The sequence below is a fragment of the Acomys russatus genome, chromosome 17 (genome assembly GCF_903995435.1).
Source record: "Acomys russatus chromosome 17, mAcoRus1.1, whole genome shotgun sequence".
NCBI lineage: Eukaryota > Metazoa > Chordata > Mammalia > Rodentia > Muridae > Acomys > Acomys russatus.
The window spans coordinates 52803158-52824422 of NC_067153.1; the positions used below are offsets into that span (position 1 = coordinate 52803158).

Below are 21265 nucleotides of genomic sequence, written 5' to 3' on the forward strand. Positions count from 1 at the left end.
CAGCCGGGCTTTAAAGCTTTAAAGAGGTAATATTGTATGCTGCTCTCCTAACAAAGTATTGGCACTTCCAGAGGAGCAGGCTCCTGACGGAGGAAATGGCTTACTGAGGTAAGGATGCTGTCACGAGTGCATCCCAGCCCCGTCGAGACACATTTCTCTCCGACCCTTCTGCTCTTCACCATTGACTTTCATGGTAAGGCCTCACAAGACATGGGCCCCACAATGGCAGTACTAAACCTCACAGCATTAACTTTTGGTGCTCTTTTTGTAGAAAAACAAACAAGCTAAGACACCCGTGCTTCTCAATCTTTCACCCATGGCTTCTACCCGTTTGGGATAGCTCTAAGTCCTGGTTCTCAGTATCTTAGCCTTTTGGGTGTGTGTTGGAAGTTGGTCTGAAGCTATGTGTTTTGATGCTAATTACAGGCTTGCAAGATCTCTGCTTGCCCTGAACCTTGCCTCCCTGATTGGCTGAATCAAAGGCCTTCACCTGGGTGAGGCAGAAGGAAGGGGCGGAGCCAAGGTTCCAGGGCTCTGAGAATCTTGGGAAGAGGAAGGACAGGTCCGGACGAGGAAATGGGTCCGTCTTCCTTGATGGGTTAGGTGGAGAGAGCCCATGGCTGGATGGGCGTGGATGGAGGAGATGGAAAAACATTAGCAAGTATTCATGAATTATAGATGGGAGGCCGCCCAAATAGAAATTATTAGAATCAGATGGCATGGGATGGGGGCTGGGAGATATGGAGGGTAGTTTAGAGGATTAGTATCAGCCTTGCCCCAGGTGGAGCAAGGCTGTGCTAAAATACAACAAGAATCTGTGTATTTTGTTGATTGATTGTGGGTTAGAAAATATCTCCATAATAGCGTAGCCTAATAATAAATATTTATTAGGCCTTACCATTAAAATAACAGCAACGTGTGGTTTACTATAAACACCATTTTCTGTTCCCTCAAAAACAAACACGAGAACAGCAGAATATTCTATTATATATCAGCATTTTATCTTAATAATATGCCACCTTTCCCAAATAGTAAGCCTCAGCTGGCTTCCTATATAGTTTTAGATTTTGTTGTCTGTTTTTTTGTTTGTTTGGTTGGTTGGTTGGTTTTGTTTTTTTAAGTATCACGTTTCAAAATATAATTACAACCTCCCCCCAACAACATGAAATTTCTTTATCTTTATAAAATGGAAATGTAATAGCTAGACTTGGACAAGAATTGCACATACAGGAGTAGTCTAATAGCAACAGTTCCAGACAACCATGGTTCAAAGTGCCACTCTGGATTTATAATCAAGTGTAACTGATCGGGTTGTTTCTCCATTCGGGCTCTGTTTCTGCTTCCTAGTACAATGATTATAAAAGCCCACACCTCTAAGGTTTGCTGTACAAACTAAATTAGCCAGTGAATGAGAACAGCTTAAAATGGCTGTTATCCATTGTTATGGTTAAAAAAGGAAAAAAAAAAAAAGTTTGCAAATTATATAAAAAGTTTCACTTCACTGATAGGGCAACAGAAAATCATGAGACTGTTTTTAACTAAGGGAACTTTGAGTTTGGTTTGTTAACATCCAACAAGACACTTTTGTGCTGTTCTGGGCATTTTACACTATCGTTCCTCAAATTCCCCTCATCTAATGGATTTTCTGGCTGTGTCATCATTACGGATTTGCACTGGCTAAGTGTCTTGTTCTGTACATAGCACGGTTACTATACTGGTTGTTGAAGTACAGTATGCTTCAGGCGCATGCAGCCTGGCACCTACTGTCTGTCAAGAGTTTTCTATTGCATGAGGAAAACGGGAACTCAGAACATGTGACGGGATTGTGTGGATTTTTAGGAAGACCAAATGTATAGCCCAATAAAAGAAAAAAGAAGAGAGATAGAGAGGGGGGGGTGTCCAGACTTGAGAACATTGCAACAAGGAAAACAAAAGACAACCTCTGAGGCTAGGGAGATGGTGCACTGGGTTTAAAAAACAAACAAACAAACAAACAAACAAACAAAAAACCTTGCAATGTAAGCAAGAGAAACCTAGTACAAGGCCCCAGAAAACACAGAAAAATAGCAAAGTGTGGTCACATATGTGTAACCCCAGACCTATGGAGGAAAGAGGTCGGTCCCAGGGTCTCACTAGCCAGCAAGTTAGGCAAAATAGCAAGCTTCTGGCCCAGTCAGATCAATAAAGAAATATACCCAGTGTCTTCTTGTGGCCTCCTCATGCACAGGCGCACATGCCTACACACACACACACACACACACAGGGCTGTGAATAAAAAAGATGGTGAAGAAGTAAGTTGTGAAAGAGAGTACACACCTCTGGCTGACTAATTAGATAATGATGATCCAGAAAAGAAATTGGGGCAATTAAAATAAAAAAAACTTGTCATTAGCCATATTTATAGAAAATATAAAGCAGGCATGGTAAGATGACAATGACTTGACATTTAGATAGGATCAGTTTTGAGGGAAAGATGAAAAATACATATGAATGAATCTATGGCAGCCTTTCCCATTCAAATCACTATAAAGCCATCAGAAGGTAATGGTAAGACTGTAGCCCTCTCCTAACCTTCTTTTTATTCCTGAATTACTACACATTTCTGCCTAGGAAGTCATGGACTTGAATTCCTGCAACTATCAAGCTAAACTTTTGTATTGCTATGATGATTAACTCAAGCGTGTATTTGCCACAACAACAGGATATTGGCTGGTGCAGAACAGGGGCACCAGGAAGTTGAGCCATCTTTGCTGCTGTTTGTTGTATGTTAACATCCTGGGCAAGCAGATAGCACTCACAAGAGACAGTCAGAAGAGTCTGATGGAACAGGCTAGAAAAAGCCTGAAATTCTTCTGTAAGCAGAGCTACAATGGTCAGTGCAGAGTTGAATGCAGCGAGGAACATGGACAGTAACAGTCTGATGGTGGGTCTCAAACGGAAACCAGAACTCCACTGGGAAGTGGGCCGGAGGCCTTGCTCCCTAAGCCATGCCAACCAATTTGAGGCTTTCTGTTCACGTTACCAGACATCTCGGTGCTTTGAACTTGAAGATAATGGACTTGTTTGTCTGACAAAGAAAATTTCAAGGCAACAAAGCACTCAGTTCTCTTGGCATGAGCATCCCTGGCTGCTCTTAGTCAAATTGAAGGAAAGAATCAGGAGCAAAGAAAAGAAAGCAGCAAGGCTGACAAATTCTGCAGTGCAGCCAGATGAAGGGGCGTGTACACAGTTCAGCTAAGTGAGATTAGCAGAGACAGGAAGGAACCAAATGCCCTGCACACGGGAGAGGATGGACATGCTGTGAGCACCTCGGCTCCCATCAATCACAGCTCCAGAAGGCAGAACTGCAAATTTGGTTTGAATATTTCTGTCAGAAGAGAGGGTTCTTGGGTGGTCTACTCACACAGGACCATTTTTTTCCCCTAAGTTTAGCCATCCACGAGGAGCTCATTGTTCAGTTTGAGCGGGGCCAGGTAGTTTAAGCTGTCAGTAAACTTCGTGTCCACTATATGGTCCTGGTTTTTATATGTAGGAAGAATATAAGACTTAAAAGGGAGTCATGAATGTCCCCATGCAGACTCCAAGGGAATATCTCGCTAACTGGCTCCGAATCCTAGCAGGAATCCCTGACAGGTGAAAGCAGGGAACTGAAGTTTCCACAGAGATGCTGGAAGGCAGAAATACAGAGCTCCTTGGGAATACTGTGGGCAACAGGCAGGGTCAGCACAGGGGGGCTGGTCATGGAGACCACAGAGCGTGGGGCTGCACCAGCCCTTGAAGTCCACATCTGGTGACAGTGTGCCTCAGAAGCCACACATGGATAGTAAGAGTTCTTCCCTGCCGACTTTCACTCTTGCTTTGATCTAGTTCCTTCCTGCAACCTGTATTCTCTCCATGTCTGTTACACCACAATTCCTGGGATTGTGTGTAACTCTCATCTTTACAATCCGCCTGCGTCATGGGGTCTTTCAGGCAACACTGGAATAATTAAAGTTTTATGCCTCCTATGGGTAGAGTAAGTGCACATTGTGGGACAGCCAAGATATTTGGGAGAGCTAGGGAGATAGGTGCTGAATGATACAAGTTTGATATTACCCCAAATCCCGTGCATTAAAGGTTTGATTTTGACTCCTTAAACAAAACAAGGGAGCTAGCCAAGCGTGAGCTGAACTTCTAAAACTACAACCCCCCTCCCAAACCCTGTTTTTCTTTATAAATAAATTTTGTTGCGTATTTGTTATAGTAACGAAAAGCTCACTAAAACCTACATATTAGAAGCCACCACTCAGCATCGCACTGACACTCCATCATTACCAACAGTTGCAGTATTTGAGTTGTTTTTACCCCAGTTGAGCATAAAGTACATTGGTCTTTTCTTAAGTGTCTCCCTCCCCATTGAGACAATCTATGAGGCAATGAATGAATGCATTCCGTGGCAGCAAGTAGGAAAGCTGCGCAAGGGAAGTCTAGCCACATACCGCGACCCCGTTAAAATGATCTGTAGCCTTTCTGAGAAAAGCAGCAAAGACCAGGAAAGTGAAAGGCCCCACCCTCAAGTGCTCATCATCTCCTTTAAATGCACAGATGCTCTAGAAAATACAATGATTGAAAATATATCATCTGCTTTGCTTTTCTTCATTGAACAATGCACGTGAGGAAATTGAAATTGAGTTCTTATTTTATTTCCAAACATTAAGTAACTTGCTGACTGGAAAAAAAAAAAAAAAAAGCAAAAGCAGGTGATATTTGACAATAGATGCTCTACTTAAGATCCTGTGGTCGAACATTATTATGAAAATCAACCATTGGCTTCTAAAATTGAGATTAACTCCATAAACATAATGAACAAAAGAAATCAAGTCAACTGGGCGAATCTGAGGTCTGGAACACTTCATGAGAAGCTCATGAGTGAAAATTCAGTAAAACCAAACAATAAGAAATTCAACTGAAAACAGGTAAACTTCTCTAGTCAACCCAGGAAGCACCTCTGCACAGTGAGTTCAAAACCATGGTTCTCTTACCTCTCTCCATTCTTTGTTTCCAACTGCTTGTGTATATAAGACACAGACTACAAAAGACGAAGAAAACACACATATGTAAATGTCTAGTATGAACATGAGCATGCATGATTTCTATTTCAACTGTCTGAAGGCTACTACACGAAAAGAGTGCTTACATCCAGGGCTTCCCCTCCCAGGGAAATAATTAGAATGGTTAAAATTATTTCAGTGAATCAGAAAACAAGCTATGCCAACCTTCACTATTTTACAGGAATACATTTTAGCACATGGAGAATTTTACCATTGGTGGATAATGCCTTTAGATTACACAATAGGTGTAGATATATTTTTAAAACATACTTCAATAATTTCAAGTATCAGGGCTTTAACAGGTGTGTAAAACATTTTAATATACTTAAAATTGCTCAGAGCAACCTCAGAAGTGACAACCTGAGGCAAACACACTCTACAGATATATCAGTAACCAGTAACCCATTCCCTCTGGTTGTAAACGGGTAAGGTATTCTATTTAGTGATAAAGTCTAAAATATGAAGATTAGGAACTTTACTTAATGATTATGGGTTAAAAAGAATCATTACCATTTATCAAATGAGGCACAAGGATTTTTTTTTAATTACAAATGTCAATGCTTTGTCTCATTTTAAAAAAACAAACATTTAAGTAGAAATAGTAAGTTTCACACAAGTTTTGCAAGATTAAGAAAAATAAACAGAATATCTCACTTACTTGGATCAGACTTAGAAAATGTGTCTCTATCAAGAAGATTTCTGTTAAATAAAACAGAGAATTCTAGTTAATTACAAAACCAAACACTTAAGATTTCTATAACTGCACAAAATGTAAATATGCAAGCATATACGTGGAGCTAAGTGTGAACAGTCTGAAGTCTTGCTTCTTTGATTCACACTGGTTATCAGTGGACCGGAAGTGGTGTGTTCATTTATTTGTCTTGCATTACAGTTGACCAATCACACTGTGGATCTGGGATGTCTGTGCAGATGTGACTGCTTCAGCTTTTCTTTTATCTCATCACCGAGAGACCCTGCGGATGTGTGGCCATTTCTCAAACTGAGATGTGAGTCAGTTACTAAGATAAACTCAGGGATTCGGAGCTTGTGACCACATGGGCACATATACCCCATGCACTAGGAAGCCCCTTCTGTTTACACTTGTTTTGTCATCCTTGAAAGGTTGTTGCAAACACCCTTTTAGTCTGGGAATTTCTGATGAACACATTGCTATTGTTTAAGGAATCTTTTTATTAGGTGAAAATACCAAACAACTAGACTAAGCTAATATAACTAACTACTGATTTGTGTGTATGTGTGTATTTTCACATCTATAACAGAAAAATGTGAACTCCGAAAATGGGCATGGAAATCCTGTTATCTTCAACAGCAGTAAAACAATCTGATATATTATTCTCAAAAATAATACTGGATTATCATCAGAAAATTAAAGTTCAGGAGCTGGGGAGATGGCTGGGGCCATAAGCGCTTACTACACAAAACTGGAGACCTGCGTCAGGGACCCATCAGGCATGTCAAAAGCCAGATAATGTGGCTTGTGCCTATATAGTCAGCCCCAGGGAGGCAGAGATAGGTGGGCCCCTGAAGCTTAACAGCCAGCACTAGGTAGTTTTGCTAAATCAGTGAGGCCCTGGTCCTTTGAAAGGCCCTGTCTCAAAAAGAAAGGAAAAAAAAAAAAAAATATATATATATATATATATATATATAGGAAGATATTAGTGCTGACCTCTGGCTTACATACAGAATCACATACAGGCATGTGCACCTACACACAACACAACACACACACACCTCAAAATACAAGCGCCGAGTTGAGTATTCTATGACTAATAAGGTAGTTATAACTTAAACTCTTCACAAAGTGATCATTTTAACCTGTATCCTTTTCTTCAAAGGTGATAATCTGGCAGCTGCTCAAATGTTCACTTCAGACCCAGCTTCCACTCTTCTGTGTGTTAGCTGTTTGCAACAGCTAACATTTCTTTATATGGTGCTTCAGATGAAAACTCTGTGACCATGCTGCTTCAACCCTCCCCAGGCTGCTGCTCTTGGATACTGTCTGTACTGTCACCGGCATCTGAGCAACCCTTCAGTCTGCACCAGTCTGACAGTCCCTCTTATTTTAGTTCTCAAAAGATACCACTTCCACCGTCACCATCACTAAGAAATAAAAACAGTTGACTGAGCTGCTCAGCACAGGTGGCAATGTGAGGCCATGCCTTGAACTATCCCTGGGGACGAACAGCAGACATGTGTATATTTGGAATGAAGTCGGATTTTAAAAGGTCTGTGCTACACAGAAATCAAATGGAGACAGTCCTTTCTGTCTCTTCCGCAGACTCTCAGACTCCAGCAGTGGTTGGCAGATAGTAACTCAGATAGTTTGACACTGCATCAGCAAAGGTAGTTTTCCACTTAGTAATAAGTCTCCAGTTCATCCACTGGCTCCAACTTCTGCCCATTAAGAGCCTAAAACAATGTGAACTAAGCTCTTTCTTTCAAAGTTCATGAAAACAAGAGAGCACGCCTCTCTGCGGTGGAGACTCCAAGTATGATAAATACATATTTTAGACTTTAAGGCAATTCTAGTGCCTTGTTTACATAAGACTAGCTACAATCTTTACTTAAAAATATAACGTTTTGCTTGTTTGTTGTCAGCAAGACAGATAAAAATCCCAGAACTTCTTCAGTGTAATCTTGATCATTGAGATTTAATTTTCCAATTCTGCCTAAATATAAGTTGTTCTCCGCTGAGGTCAAATGAATAGAACGCAGCAGAGAACATCCGACTGTGAGTTCCTGGGAGGCTACTGTGTTCACACACTTAGAAAGTTTAGAAAAGTCAAACGTTTCAAATTATGTCTAGGGAGCAAATGATCAACAATTGTCAAACTGCAGTCCCACCTTCATCCTACTTGAGATTGGGTCAAAAGGTTTTGTTTTACCTATATTTTATTAAAAAGAAAGTCCACGTGTCTTAATATGTCCAGGAAAGATTAAATCGAGTGAGGTAACCCAGACTCAGAAAGACAAAGTTGCATGTTCTTCTAAGTTGAAGGCTACTAGGAGACTCCGAATCTTCAAATGTGAGTGCATACCCCCAAGTGACTGCAGAAACCAGGGAAGCCAATCAGGAGCTTTGGCATGGTGGGCAACGGGGTTGGGGGGGTGGGCAGTGAAGTGGCAATAGCGGGGTACAACGGATTTGCCCGGGGAAATGGAAATGGGACTTTCTTCTATGTAGGGAGGGCGGGTAGAGCTAAATACAGAAAGAGGGAGAGGGACAATGCAGCAAACAAAAAGGTTGTCTGAAAAAAAAAATCATAGGGAATCATTAATTATCTACCTAAAAGGAGAATCTGTAATGTACAGAAGTCTGTGTACAAATAGACATATATAGTTTAAATTAAATTTATCATCTGAATTGATAAGGTTTCCACCTAGAACCAACCAAAGACAACGTAGCAAACAATCCAACAACAGTCATAAGAAACCCTATTTTGAGTTGTTGGTGAGGATTGTTGAAGAGATTCCTAAACATTACTGACTACTGTTACTGCCTTAGGTCTACACTCACCGCAGGTAGAAAGTTAAGTCCCTCCTATTAATGAAGATGCCATGCACTCCAGAAACAAGAGCCAGAGCCCACTGAGCTGGAACTGACCTGAATGCCTCTTCCATGAAGAGCTAGTGCTACCAGGAGGCACCATGCCAACCTCCAAGCAAGGGAAGCAAGCGGCAGACCTATCTGGCTATGATGCATATAAACCATACGATGACCAGAAAAGCAGGATAACTTAGAGGTACAGTAGTGGCACCCATATTCTGGTGTAACCAATTGCTCTCTAATTAGACTTCAGACCTGTTTAACAAGAGGAAAACCATGTCTGGTACAGGGAACCTAACCAATTACCTAAAGCTAGTGAAGTCATGAGTCTTGAAGAGCCTGCAACCACCGGTTTACTGAACCAGTACAATCCCTAACTGCATCTAAATACTTGGCCTTAAATCCACAGAGAAGTATAGTCCTCATTCCTGTTCAAAAACGCTTCCTTGCAACAAACTGCGAGCACTACAAAGAAGCACAACCAATCCTAAGCAGAGCTGTGGAGCCTAGCTCGTCTCAGTGGAGCCCCTAAGGCTCAGGAACATTGAAGAGGAGAAACTGGAGGGTTGTAAGAGTCAGAGCATCGGGGAGGCGCCTGTGAAACTGTGTGATGTCATAGGCTGTGCTTTTAAAGTCTCACTGACATCACTGCCAAAGCATGAGCTGAACAAGGGCAACAACAATACAACGATAGACGTGTCAAGTTGGAAGGGGAAAGCCCAGTAGGCATCAACCCTACACAAAGAACTGCAGATAACTAAGGAATTCTAAGAGAGGAAAATAGTCTTCTCCACCAGGGAAAATCACACCAATTAGCTATTCAATACCCAGTGATAAACCCTGAAAACATAACATAATAGGTAACAGTAGACATACTGAGCAGGTCATATGTAGGAGTATGTGTGTGTGTGTGTGTATGTGTGTGTGTGTATGTATGTGTGTGTGCACGTGTGTGACCTATATATTGTATACACAATATATATGTGTACATATATGTGTGTGAGTGTATGTGTTACAACAATTAATGAAGAAAGGGACCATGGATTTGAAAGAGATTATGGAGGAATATAAGGGAGGGTTTGGAGGAAGGAAAAAGAATGGTGGAAAGGATTTAATTATATTATAATCTCAAGAAATAAAAGAAATAATTTTTAAAAAGTCATTCTATAAATAAGGTGAAGCCCAGAAAAAATATGTGAATAAACAAGACACACAATTCCAGAAAGAAATGGCCTCATGATGCCAACTCTCCTGACCCCAGTCCCCTGTTCTTTATATAACAGAACACTGTCTGGAGAATTTCAGAACAAACAACTTATTTTCTCAGAAGTGTTAGGAATGTGCAACTTGAGCCAAGCAGTATAAAACAAAATAAGTTCCCATCAGCATGGTAATTTGAAAGGCTTTGCTTACAGAATGAGAGAAGCAGAGCAAGAGGCCAAAGAAGACTGCATTTGTCACACAGAAGCACCTTTGTTTCCTAGTCTTCACACACACACACAAATACACACGTGCATGCACACATGCACATACAGACACACCCATACACACATGCACACACCTATATGCACACACATGCATACACTTATATACACAAACACATACATGCATGTATACATATTACACACAGATGAACACAGGCTCACACATACACCATGTGCACATACTTACATGCACAGACATGTGTTTGCACAGACACATACACATGTGAACACATACACATATGTACACACATACATACATATGCACACATGCACACACATACACACACACACACACACACACTGCCAGGTTTGAGATGGGAAGGCTGCTCTCTTTCATGGGTTGTCATTAGCTTGAACTAGAATAACAAAAACTCATACCAATATTTTTATGATGTTGAACAGCAGCATTAGGCTAAAACTGCTGAATGTCTTGTCTGTATTCTGTAAATTTATTTACAGCCAAAACAAGGAAGAGAGCAAATCCTCGAAGAACAATCTAGAAAACTAGTGTACTGTAGAAACATTGCCTGAAGGCCTGTGATATAGCTCAGGGGTAGAGCACTTTGCTAGCATGTGTAAGGCTCTGGGTTTCAACCCCATTACTGCAAAAATTTCCATTGTCTTGTCAAGTGATTGTCATGCATGGATTTATGTTACCTGAAGAACATTGCTATTTTACAATTATTTAGGTACACTTATGTGTGTGTGTTTGAGCCTGAAGAAATACCTAGTGTAAATTGCACATGAGAATTACTCTAACAATCTCTCTTTAAGGTCAGTTTAAATGCTGGTCCATAAATTTGGAACAGGACAGGACAACTAAATAGCACAGCTGACCCCAGAGTTGGCCAATATGTTACAGCTTGTATGAGGAAGAAGTGGGTTCACAGAGAAGGGGTGTTTTCCACATCTAAATCAGGACAGTAGATGATCAGGAAGTCCCCAACACAGCCCAAACATAGCACAGAGCTCACTGTGGGGCCCCTTACCTATCCAGTCCTCCTGACTAGTAGACCCCTGAAGCACAGGCAGAAGCTATCCTCCCAGAGGTCAGCAATCCCTGTCTCAGACTGTCACCCTGCCTGCTCCGAAGTGACGCTCAGAACCACTTTGTGATGGTGACACAGCTTCCAGAGTTATTAGCCTCGATATGCTGACAAGAAGTATCAACAGCAGTTTCTGTGCCTCCTGCATTTTTCACTGTCCACTGCCACGAGACCCTGCCTCTTGAAACGACAGCTGAGGTCATTTGTTGCTAAATAAAAAATAGCAATTTTCTTTAAACTTCAGCACAGTTCTCCAAGCATTTTTCAAGCGAATACAGAGCATCAGCGTCTACTTGTGCACTAGCAATTATGCAACGAATACGACAGACATCATCTAGACTTCGTGAGTCTTGAGTGCTGTTGGGAAGACAAATCTGTAGAACAACTAGCTGGCCATGTCCAGTGTCATGTGAAGTATCAGTGTAACACAGAGTAACAAAACAGTCGCGCTAATCCGGCTGTTAAAAGTTAAAATTCCAATTAATTCTCATCTCCAAGTCCAGGTATTTTAAGAAATGTACCAGAAAACAAATAAGCAAGCAAGCAAACAAACAAACAAACAAACAAGTGATAGGTATATAGACTTAAGTAAAGCAGTACACACAAACATATCTCATAATGAGCCTTTCTGTAAAACCGGTGAGATGGCATAGCAGGCAGAAGTGGCTGAGTTGCAAGCCTGCCTGCCTGTGTTCTAAGCCAAGAACCCTCCTAAGGCTTGAAGGACAGAAGAAACTCCACATGCACAGCCACACTCAAACACACATCATGCACACAGTAATAAAAAGCTAAAAGAACCTTTTTATTGTTCATTTTTTCTTTCCTAATAACTGATGCTACATAATAAAGATTATTTTTGTACAAAAACAAAGAAAAACCAAAAAACCCAAAAACCTCAAATACCATGATCTATATATCCTATCATAGATGCCATATGAAAAAAAGAATCTACTGAATATTCATTCATATGAATTTCAATGTTAATTTGTTAAAAATTCATAGCAGTCTGGATCATTGTAAGTTCTAGAAGTGCTAATTTAATAAAGCACATGATATGTTTGCTTTAGAAAACACATCCTCACATTGAACACATGGGGTGGATTGCCAGATGCACTATTGCTAAGTGGGTCTGGAAGAGCTTACTCCAACAATAAGAGTTTCCACTGCTGCATGAATGGAACAGCTCTGTTAGCCTTCAGTAGGAGTGGGTAAGAACGGGGCTAGAGAAATGGCTTTGTGGTCAAGAGCACTCACTGGCTGGTCCTCTAGAGGACCCAGGTTCAATTCCCAGAACCCACATGGCAGCTCACAACTGTCTGTAACTCCAGTACCAGGGGAATCTGTGGCCCCCGGCATGTACATGGTGTGCACAAACACACACATATGTATATATGCATGCAGGTAAGTACTCAGACACAGAGAATAAATAAATCTTTTAAAAAAGAGAGAGAGAGACATGATTAAAAATCTAGAGCAGGAACGACAATGGTAAAGAAAGAGCTGTTTAATGTTTTACAGCATAAACATTCCACATATGATAGCATCTCTGTTTCATAAGGCTTCACCCAAAACTTGTCCTGTTTCTACCGAAGGAGAGGTAGTATTTTAATTAATAATCGGACATTGTTGAGTCTTGCATTTGCCTGTCATTCAGCATGGGTTGTGGAGCACTGGCAGCCTGCCAGACTGCTACCAAATACTGCTCAGACAGCTCCGGGAACTCACACGAACTTGCAGAAAGCAGGGCCGCCAACAAGTGTTGAACCACACAAGTGCTTTATTGTTTAACTGAGGCACCAACGGTGGCTCTCTCTCTCTCTCTCGTGTTTGCTGTGGGGATGCTCTGCCACAGGCCTCACAGCAGGGGCAGGAGGCAACTGAGGTCACAGGGATTCACAGAGCCAGGCCTGGGCCTTCGTGTTTGCCGTGACAGTATCTCGCAGACTAGGGCAGGAACTTGTAGACTGAGAAAACATACACTTTCTTAAATATTAAACATGTTTTTTTCATTTTTTAAATGTTTATATAAGAGCAAGTAAAAAAAAAAAAAAAAAAAAAAAAAAAACTTAGTCTTTGGAAACGACCAGGCTGTAATATTTGATTCACTTATTAATTCTTTTGTTGGTTGAAAAACATAATTTCTTGGAATTTTAAGTGTGTATTTATGGAAAATGTATTTTTCTCCAAACTATGACTGATATAGCAAAAGGATAAATATTTTGTGGCTGAAATTACAGAAAAATCAAAGTCAGCTCGAGTCTAAGGCAAAAAGGAATTCTGAAAAGCAGGCCCACTGGGCAACCCTCACCAAGACTGCCTGGCTTCCCGCACAGGAGGAGCAAGCTCTTACATGGGACAACCTCACCACCACAGACACCATGCCCCACTCAGCAATCACACAGAAATTCTGGGACACACAGAAATGACCTGATCTTTTTAATTGATGCTGAACTGGGTTATTCCAACTCTTTCTTTATTACTATCCTTGAGTTGAAAACAAAACAAACAAACAAACAAAACAGTGATGTACGGTTTCAAGTCTGCATGAGAGATTTGCATCAGATACCCAGAGATATCCAGGAAGATAACTAAGAGTGAAAATGTTGAAAATATCTTAATATTTCTTCTGAAGCACTCTACTACAAATGATGCTCTTGGAAATGACAAAGAAACCTAGTGTCTGACACGTCACATGCCTTGGTAGACTTGAGATAACAGGAACATCTACAGGCGTGAGGAAGCAAAGGGTTAACTCAGAGGCAAAGCAACCTCTCAGGAGAAATGGTGGAGGACGCAAGTCTGATTCCAGGCACAGGAGGGAAACATAACCATGTTTTTAAGCTCATGGTAGGGGGAAAAAATTCAAGATTGAAAAGAGACTACGTGTCCTAGTTTGGTTTCTACTGCTTGGCTAAAGCCATGACCGAAAGCAACCAGGGAAGCAGAGTTTACGTCTCCTTACAGGCCACCGCTGAGGGGAGTAAAGGCAGGGAGCAGGGGGAAGGAAGGGAAGAAAGAAGCCATGGAAGAGTGCTGCTTAACGGTTTGCTCCTCGCGACTTGCTCAGTCTGCTTTTTACACAACTCTAGACCACCTATCCAGGTGCTGCACCACCCACTGTGGGCTGGGCCTTTCTAACATCAATCATTACCCTAGAAAATGTCCCACAGATATGGTTGCCCTCAGGCCAATCCGAGGTTCCCTCTTCTCAGTTTGTGTCAAGTGGACAAGAAACCACCTGTAAATGTGTCTCCTTAAAACCCTGAATCGCAGGGTTATGATAATCAACCTGGGGTTCACTACCCTTCTGCAAGTATACAGACCCTGTATTCCCAGCACGGTAGAAGACAACTGTAAGAGCTATCCTAGAAATGCCAGGCTGTGATTCCTGGAACCCGCAAATGTGGCCAAAATTATCTGAGAGGAGAGGGGTAATCCTTAAGATGCCACTAAGCCATTCACTGAATTGCAGAGATTATCCTGGGTTTTGGGGTGGGGCAGAAATGTTATCTTGTGTATCCTAAGAGGAACGAACAGGGAGTGTGGCCACGAGCAGGGAGCTCAAAAAGCCATGTGACCCCTGCACAGACAGTTGTGTAAACTATGGTCTTGAAGCTTAGTTTGACCACAAGTTAAGTTTGCTGAGTCACTAGAAAACCCAAAGAGGAGCTGCAGGAGGAAAATGGCATCACTCACCACAGGACATCAGCCCAAATGGACTGATTAGAGACTCGGGTTCCAAAACTGCCAGAAAAATAACTTCCATTCCCGGAATGCGGCACATTTGTGAGAATCTCTTATAGCTAACGTGGCAACATTGTGCATCCTCTACTAGCCTTGAAGCACCCGTCCCCTTGGCCAAGTCTCACCTACGTTCCCAACACTGTGTCTCTTCCTCGGATTTTCTGCCTTCCATCACACAAATACAGTCACCAAGATGCCTCCAGGAGGAACCCATTACCTACAGAAGTCCAGTGTTGGTCCCAACGCATCCATCACCCACCACGTTCTGTCTTTACATCTCTGTGCATCTATGTAAGTGGTTCTCAGCCTGTGGGGCATGACCCCTTTGGGAGTTCAATGTCCCTTTCACATGGGTGCCATATCAGATATCCTGTATATGAGATATTTATGTTACGATTCATAACAGTAGCAAAATTTCCACTGTAAAATAGCAATGAAATAATTTTATGGTTGGTGAGCCACTGCAACATGAGGAACTGTATGCATTGAGGGGTCACGGCATTAGGAAGGTTGAGAACCACTGAGGTAGCTCCAAATCACCCTTCCTCATTCTCTGTGTTCATGTTTTCCCATGGCAATTTCTTTTTCTGGAAATTTCTCTCCCTGCCTGCCGCTGTTCTCAACACTGCCCACTCCCTCCTATGTGGCCAGCACAAAACAAGAACTCATAGCACAAATTCCACTCCTACTCCATGCACCAAGCCTGGCACCAGGCTGTGCTCTGCACTTAGATAAGCCATTTCTTTAACCTCCAACGTGATCCTAACAAGTAGCAATTATCAGCAAGACTCATTCTCCAGATGAAATTACAAAATTCAGAGATGTCCAATAAAGTAGCCAGAGTCACAAAAATATAAGTTACATTTGGGGTATATTTTAATAACTGATTTTTATTTTTTATTTTTAAATGTGATGTACATGTAGGTTATATTGACAGACTGTGTCAATGAAAACAAAACAAAATGAGCTATAAACAAAGTCTTTATTAAGCATAACTTTAAAAATTCTATAGGCAAAAAGATACAAAATAAAAATGAGTACTAGAAATAGAAACAAATCAAATTGTTCTGCAGAAAATTAAATTTTTCAGATAGAAAGCAAGCAAGAGAATAAACTAGTAAAGCTTTATAAATTAACAAAATAATTCAACAAATATAATAGAATTATCATGAATATGCAAAGATTAATTTTTCTAGGTTTCTACTGTTCATTATTTTCAAAAACTCAGAATCTGGCACTTATATGCTGCTCTCATGTTGAGGTACATGAGGGCTAGGCAGCATTTTGACTATAACTCACTGCCAAGGAGACAGACATTCTTTAGCGAGCAGGACTCCAAACAGCCATGTAGTCTGCCCCATGTTCTGCCATTTCCAAACATCACCCCTGGGTGGCTACGATCTAGTGGCATGATTTTACTAAGTATCTGTGCAGAGACTTCAGTAGACATCTGTTCCCCTGACTTAAGGCATCTCTCACCCTGGAGCAACATTCTCCAAAGCATGGCCATGTGATTTATTGAGTGTGTATGGTTAACATTCCTTCTCCAGGGACAGATATAATCAACATCTACCCTTTCTTCTTATGTCCCGAGGACAAACCAAGGTTTGATTTCACCAATGTTTGCCTGGGAAGCCAATGAGCTTATTGGTTTCATTTACAGAGCAATTAGTTTCATTTACAGAGTAATTAGTTTCAATTACAGACAGGAGCATGGGTGACCTTAAAGCCATCTTTAAGTTCTGACAAGTGATTGATCTAAGCCTGGGAAGGCCTAAGCTTCCCTGCCTCCGTCTATCCCTAAAGGGGAAGCTCCAAATGTAAGATTTTCCTCTAAGTCCCTAGTCTTTTTCTGTCACAGCAGATTTCCACTAGGACTGGAGGAATCATCTGTGGAGTAGTTTGTAGAGCCAATGTGAGCCCATCCAGCCATTGTGATTGATTCCTGTCTCGTCAGAGGGTCAACAAACAAGATGCTTTTGACCAATGGGCCCCATCATGAGAATTCTATCCTGGCTTCTGACCAGCATTCCAGTCCTCCTGGTCCCTGACAGTGACGTCTTAATTTCAGATGAGAAGCAGTTACAAAAGTGAACAAAGCACCCCTTATCCTCAACAAAAGGTTGCACTCTTAGTTCCAAAGGAAACTAGTTTCCCTCTACCAGAAGGTTACTACATGTCTTTAGAAATATAAACCGGTACGTACCACAGAGTCAGAGATTTCATTTAGGATACAACTCAGTGGGGGGATATGATGGCTAACACTCCATTTAAATATAAACTTAGTATGTTTGAGAGACCAAAAAGCAAAAATAAATAAATAAATAAATAAAATAAAAATAAAAATGCCTCTAACATGTAATCCCTTGACTTTGTACAGGCCATACCCTAGAAGCACACTTTCTTTTTTATCCCCTAGACATCGAAGACTATTCTTAAATTAACTAATCTTTACAAAATTGCTGATCTTTTAAGATAGTAGGTCATAAGATTAAATGCTATTTCTGATTTTTTTTTTAATGAAACTTGCTTACTCTGCTCAAAAGATGACTAGGACAACTGCAAAACATCTATGTTAAAATAAAACCCTGCCTATACGTAGGCATAATACATGTAATTTCACAGGTTTTTGCCTTTATAAGCCTGGCCTGATATGGCGAGATACTGCATCTTGAGAGTGTTCTCAGGTGCAGTCCAGGCCCCACACTGAATGTCAGTGACTAAATAATAAGCTTCTTCTTATTAATTTATTTATGGTCATGGTGAATCTCTTGAGTGACCCCGATCCCTAACAAATGAAAGCTCTATACCCAGTAAAGATGATGGCTTTCTCAAGTCTTCCTAGAGGGAGACCTCCTTGCCCCCTCACTCCCAAACTTCCCCCACCTACAGCCTCTAGCCTCTCCTAAGTCCCCCAGGGCTACAAGCAATTAAAGCAGAATTGCAGGCAACTGGTTGTGGGGGAAATGACTCAAGGAAAGATCCCATGATCTTCCCCATTATCTCATTCCAAGAAGAAAGGTCAACAGTTAACAAGCTCAACTGTGATCATCTTCGTCAAGTAGGCATGACTGGACTCCTAGAGACGGCAGCCTTTGGCTCAGAGGATAGATCTTTACAACAGTGTGCGTTTCCTATTCCCTCTGAAAGTACAGTTGTGCACAAAATTCCATCAACTACAGAATACCTATACAACCATTTTCCTATGAAGTTTTAACAGAGCTAAAAATCTCTTACTTTCTAATGACAACACTGTTGTCTTAATCATTGCAAAGGCACAGTTACTCACTTGTTTGTGGTCATGTGGTGATGCAGCCAGCTGTATAAAGTTGATGATAATAGTTAATAATAATTACCCTACTGGTTTAGACACTCACTAAGCTTCTTGCCCTTAGTTTTAGAGCCTAGTTGTATTAAAAATCAGTGTACTGTAATTAGGGTGAGAACAGACTTGGGCATGCTGTTCGTGGCCTCTCTAAACTGCATCATTTTCTCTTGCACTTGAGTTAATTCCATGCTTTCTTGTTCATTATAACCCTGGGAACAATAGGTTACATCATACATAAATACCATAGAACCCAGGATATTCCATCTAAGCTCATGTAAGTAAATTCTGTATATAATGTTTGCCCAGTGGTGAGACTTCCTGAGGATGCATTTCTCAGAGCATCTCTGTCCTCCTTTAACTGTCTACGCATATCCTTTTTTGTCATCACTGTATTCGCATCTAATTCACGGAGCGTGAAATTTGTCTTCCAACATTGCAGTTTAGCTTACAGTGTGTCTATCCACACGATTGTGTAGCAACCACCACTGCAATCTAGTCTTAGAACACTTTTTAAGTTCTTTCCCACCAAAGAGCCACTGACCACTAACAGCAGCCACACCCTGTCCTAGTCTCTCCAGCCCTTGGTCACTACGATTCTTTCTATTTTCATATATTCCCCTGTCCTAGACTTTGCATGTAAATGGATTGCTACAATACGTGCGCACCACATTTCGAGCTTCAACACATTTTGCAGCATCAATCAGGACTTCATTCCTCTCCAAACAGCATCCTATGGCACAGATACTCCACATACTGTCAGAAGTTGCTCAATACTTCAGTTGTTCTGGCTGTAGTGCATGCACTTCCTGGGATCATTTTTTATTTATGGAGACATACGGCTGACTATCTGATGAGAACATGGCTAGCTATAGATTGGTGAGGCCTATGAACCCACGGAACCGTTGTTCCTAAGTGGCTGCACTACCTTATATTTCCATCATCAACGGATGGATGTACTCATTCATATAAATCCAGGCGTGGGGCGGGGTGGTGTTATAGGATAAACCAGGTAATAGGAAAAAATTTTTACAATCCACTAATGTATTTGATTGCCATACAGTTTACCAGTAAGGAGGAAGGAAGTCATTTATAGCATGTTAAGAAGGGAAACTCCTGTGGCGCTGATTAACTACAGATGGCATAATCATGGCCACCACAGAACGTGGACTTCTGGTCACATATCACATGTCCTAGAGAAGCCTGACCCAGAAAATTATGCAACAATTAAATTTAAATATATGACAGTTGTGTGTACGTGTATGGCTATGAATAAATGAAGAATTGTCTAAATTAGTGAAAATATATAAATATACCAAAGAAAACATAGGCTAAAGAATTTTGTTTTTAAAACCTCATCTCACTGTGCAGCCCTGGCAGGCCTGGATCTCACTCTGTAGACCAGGGTAGCCTCAAAAAATCATAGAGAGCTGCCTGTTTCTAAGCTAAAGAATTTATCAAGCATGTTATAAAAGAAGAAAAATGGTTACTCCGTGAGTATATTAGATAAAGTTCGTCATCAATAATGGTATCGTTGAGATTCAAATGAGACGCAGAATGGGCCACCGTTCTCCTGTAAAATGGACAAACACTAAATGTTTATTTTGTTGTCACAGACAACAAAGAATGGTGTGCTGAAAAACAGAGGTGCCTTACGGGTGCCAGGCTCAGGCATTCAGCTGACTATGACTAGAGCAAGGACAAAAATGACAACACAGTCAGCTGTGGCAGCTCCCGCCTGCAATCCCAGCACTAGCCAGGCTGAGGGAGAAGTGGTAAGCGCAAGGTCCTGAGCTTACAATTACATGAGATACAGTGGCTGGAGAAAGCTCACTCTTGTGCCCATGGTAACACAATTTCATGTTGAAATCTTGTTAGGGTTATGGACAAAAAATAAAAAAATAATGTCCTGGAGAGACAGGCTTGCGTATTTTAAAAGAAAACTGAGATCTAGTGTGAGGAATCTGCCACTGTTACAAAAACAAGACAGCGATGTGCCTGAGTATATCATCCAGAGATAAAAATGTGATGCCGTTTGCAAAAATGGCAGATCTTTTGCTCTTCACTATTTTCCTGGTGTGAGACCCTGACTGGCCTGCCTCAGCTGAGTGGTGACACGTGTATGGGTTGTACGCCAAGTTGCAGGAGCTTTCAAAGCCTTTTATTGACGTCACATCACATAGTTTAAAAATGTGCACACACTGGCATCCTTCTCAATTATGTAAGTATATACCACGTACAGTGTCTACTACACCACCATCATAACTGTTACTCATAATTAAGAACACTTGATGGAAACTAAACAATCATCAAGCGACTCATTAAAGAGGTGAGATTCCAATCAAGTTAATGATGAATGATTTCCGTGAAATTTTAGCATCAGAGAAACAGCCTACTACTATGGTGATGTCAGAGACCCAGGAAGCACCAATGCGGCCACTTCCTGGCTGTCCAACCTACATTCTGTATGCTTCACCCATCCTCTGTTAGAAAACAAAAGGGATGTGTTAGAACGCGTGGGATGATTCTCGAATACTCCACACAGGGTGTTCTGGGGAGTAAACATAAAGTACCTAGACCATCACGCAGCACACAGTAGAATAGGAAAACATTGGGGGAAGGCAGCCACCATGATGCAGTTTCCATGCTCAGCATACTGCTGCCCTCCAAGTTCCTATGCGTCCATGTTAAACTTTAAAAGGCCAAGGAGCCTCCTGGCAACATGAAAAGGGACGCTCATGGGTTCGCGGTGAGATGTCATAATTGGTCCCAGCTGGAGTACAGGGAAGCCCAGTGGAACCACCCCCTAAAGAGGGGCAGCTCATTCTGGAAACCCAGGCTCAAAAGCAGGTCCTGACCCACACAGCGTGCAGTCCAGAACTGTGCAATGCAAATACAGACCTGTGAACGTATGGATGGACACATCCAACTGCACCTAGAACATCTTGGCAAAAGATGCTGCTGGCTTGAAAAGTGACCCTCGGGGGCCAGAGAGACCCACAGGATCT

General features: G+C 41.4%; 1 protein-coding gene across 2 annotated transcripts in view; it reads right to left on the reverse strand.

Annotated features, from left to right (window-relative positions):
* Positions 1 to 21265, reverse strand: part of Cpne8 (copine 8) — a 174294-nt gene that overhangs the window by 138431 nt on the left and 14598 nt on the right. The window contains exons 2-3 of one of the 2 annotated variants that reach the window (XM_051160226.1): positions 5749 to 5789; positions 5022 to 5068 (exon numbers count right to left, since the gene is read on the reverse strand). In XM_051160226.1, the coding sequence (XP_051016183.1) occupies positions 5022 to 5068; positions 5749 to 5789 (88 nt within the window). Of the gene's footprint in view, positions 1 to 5021; positions 5069 to 5748; positions 5790 to 21265 lie in introns of those variants that run through there. The other variant, XM_051160227.1, reaches the window with a different exon arrangement.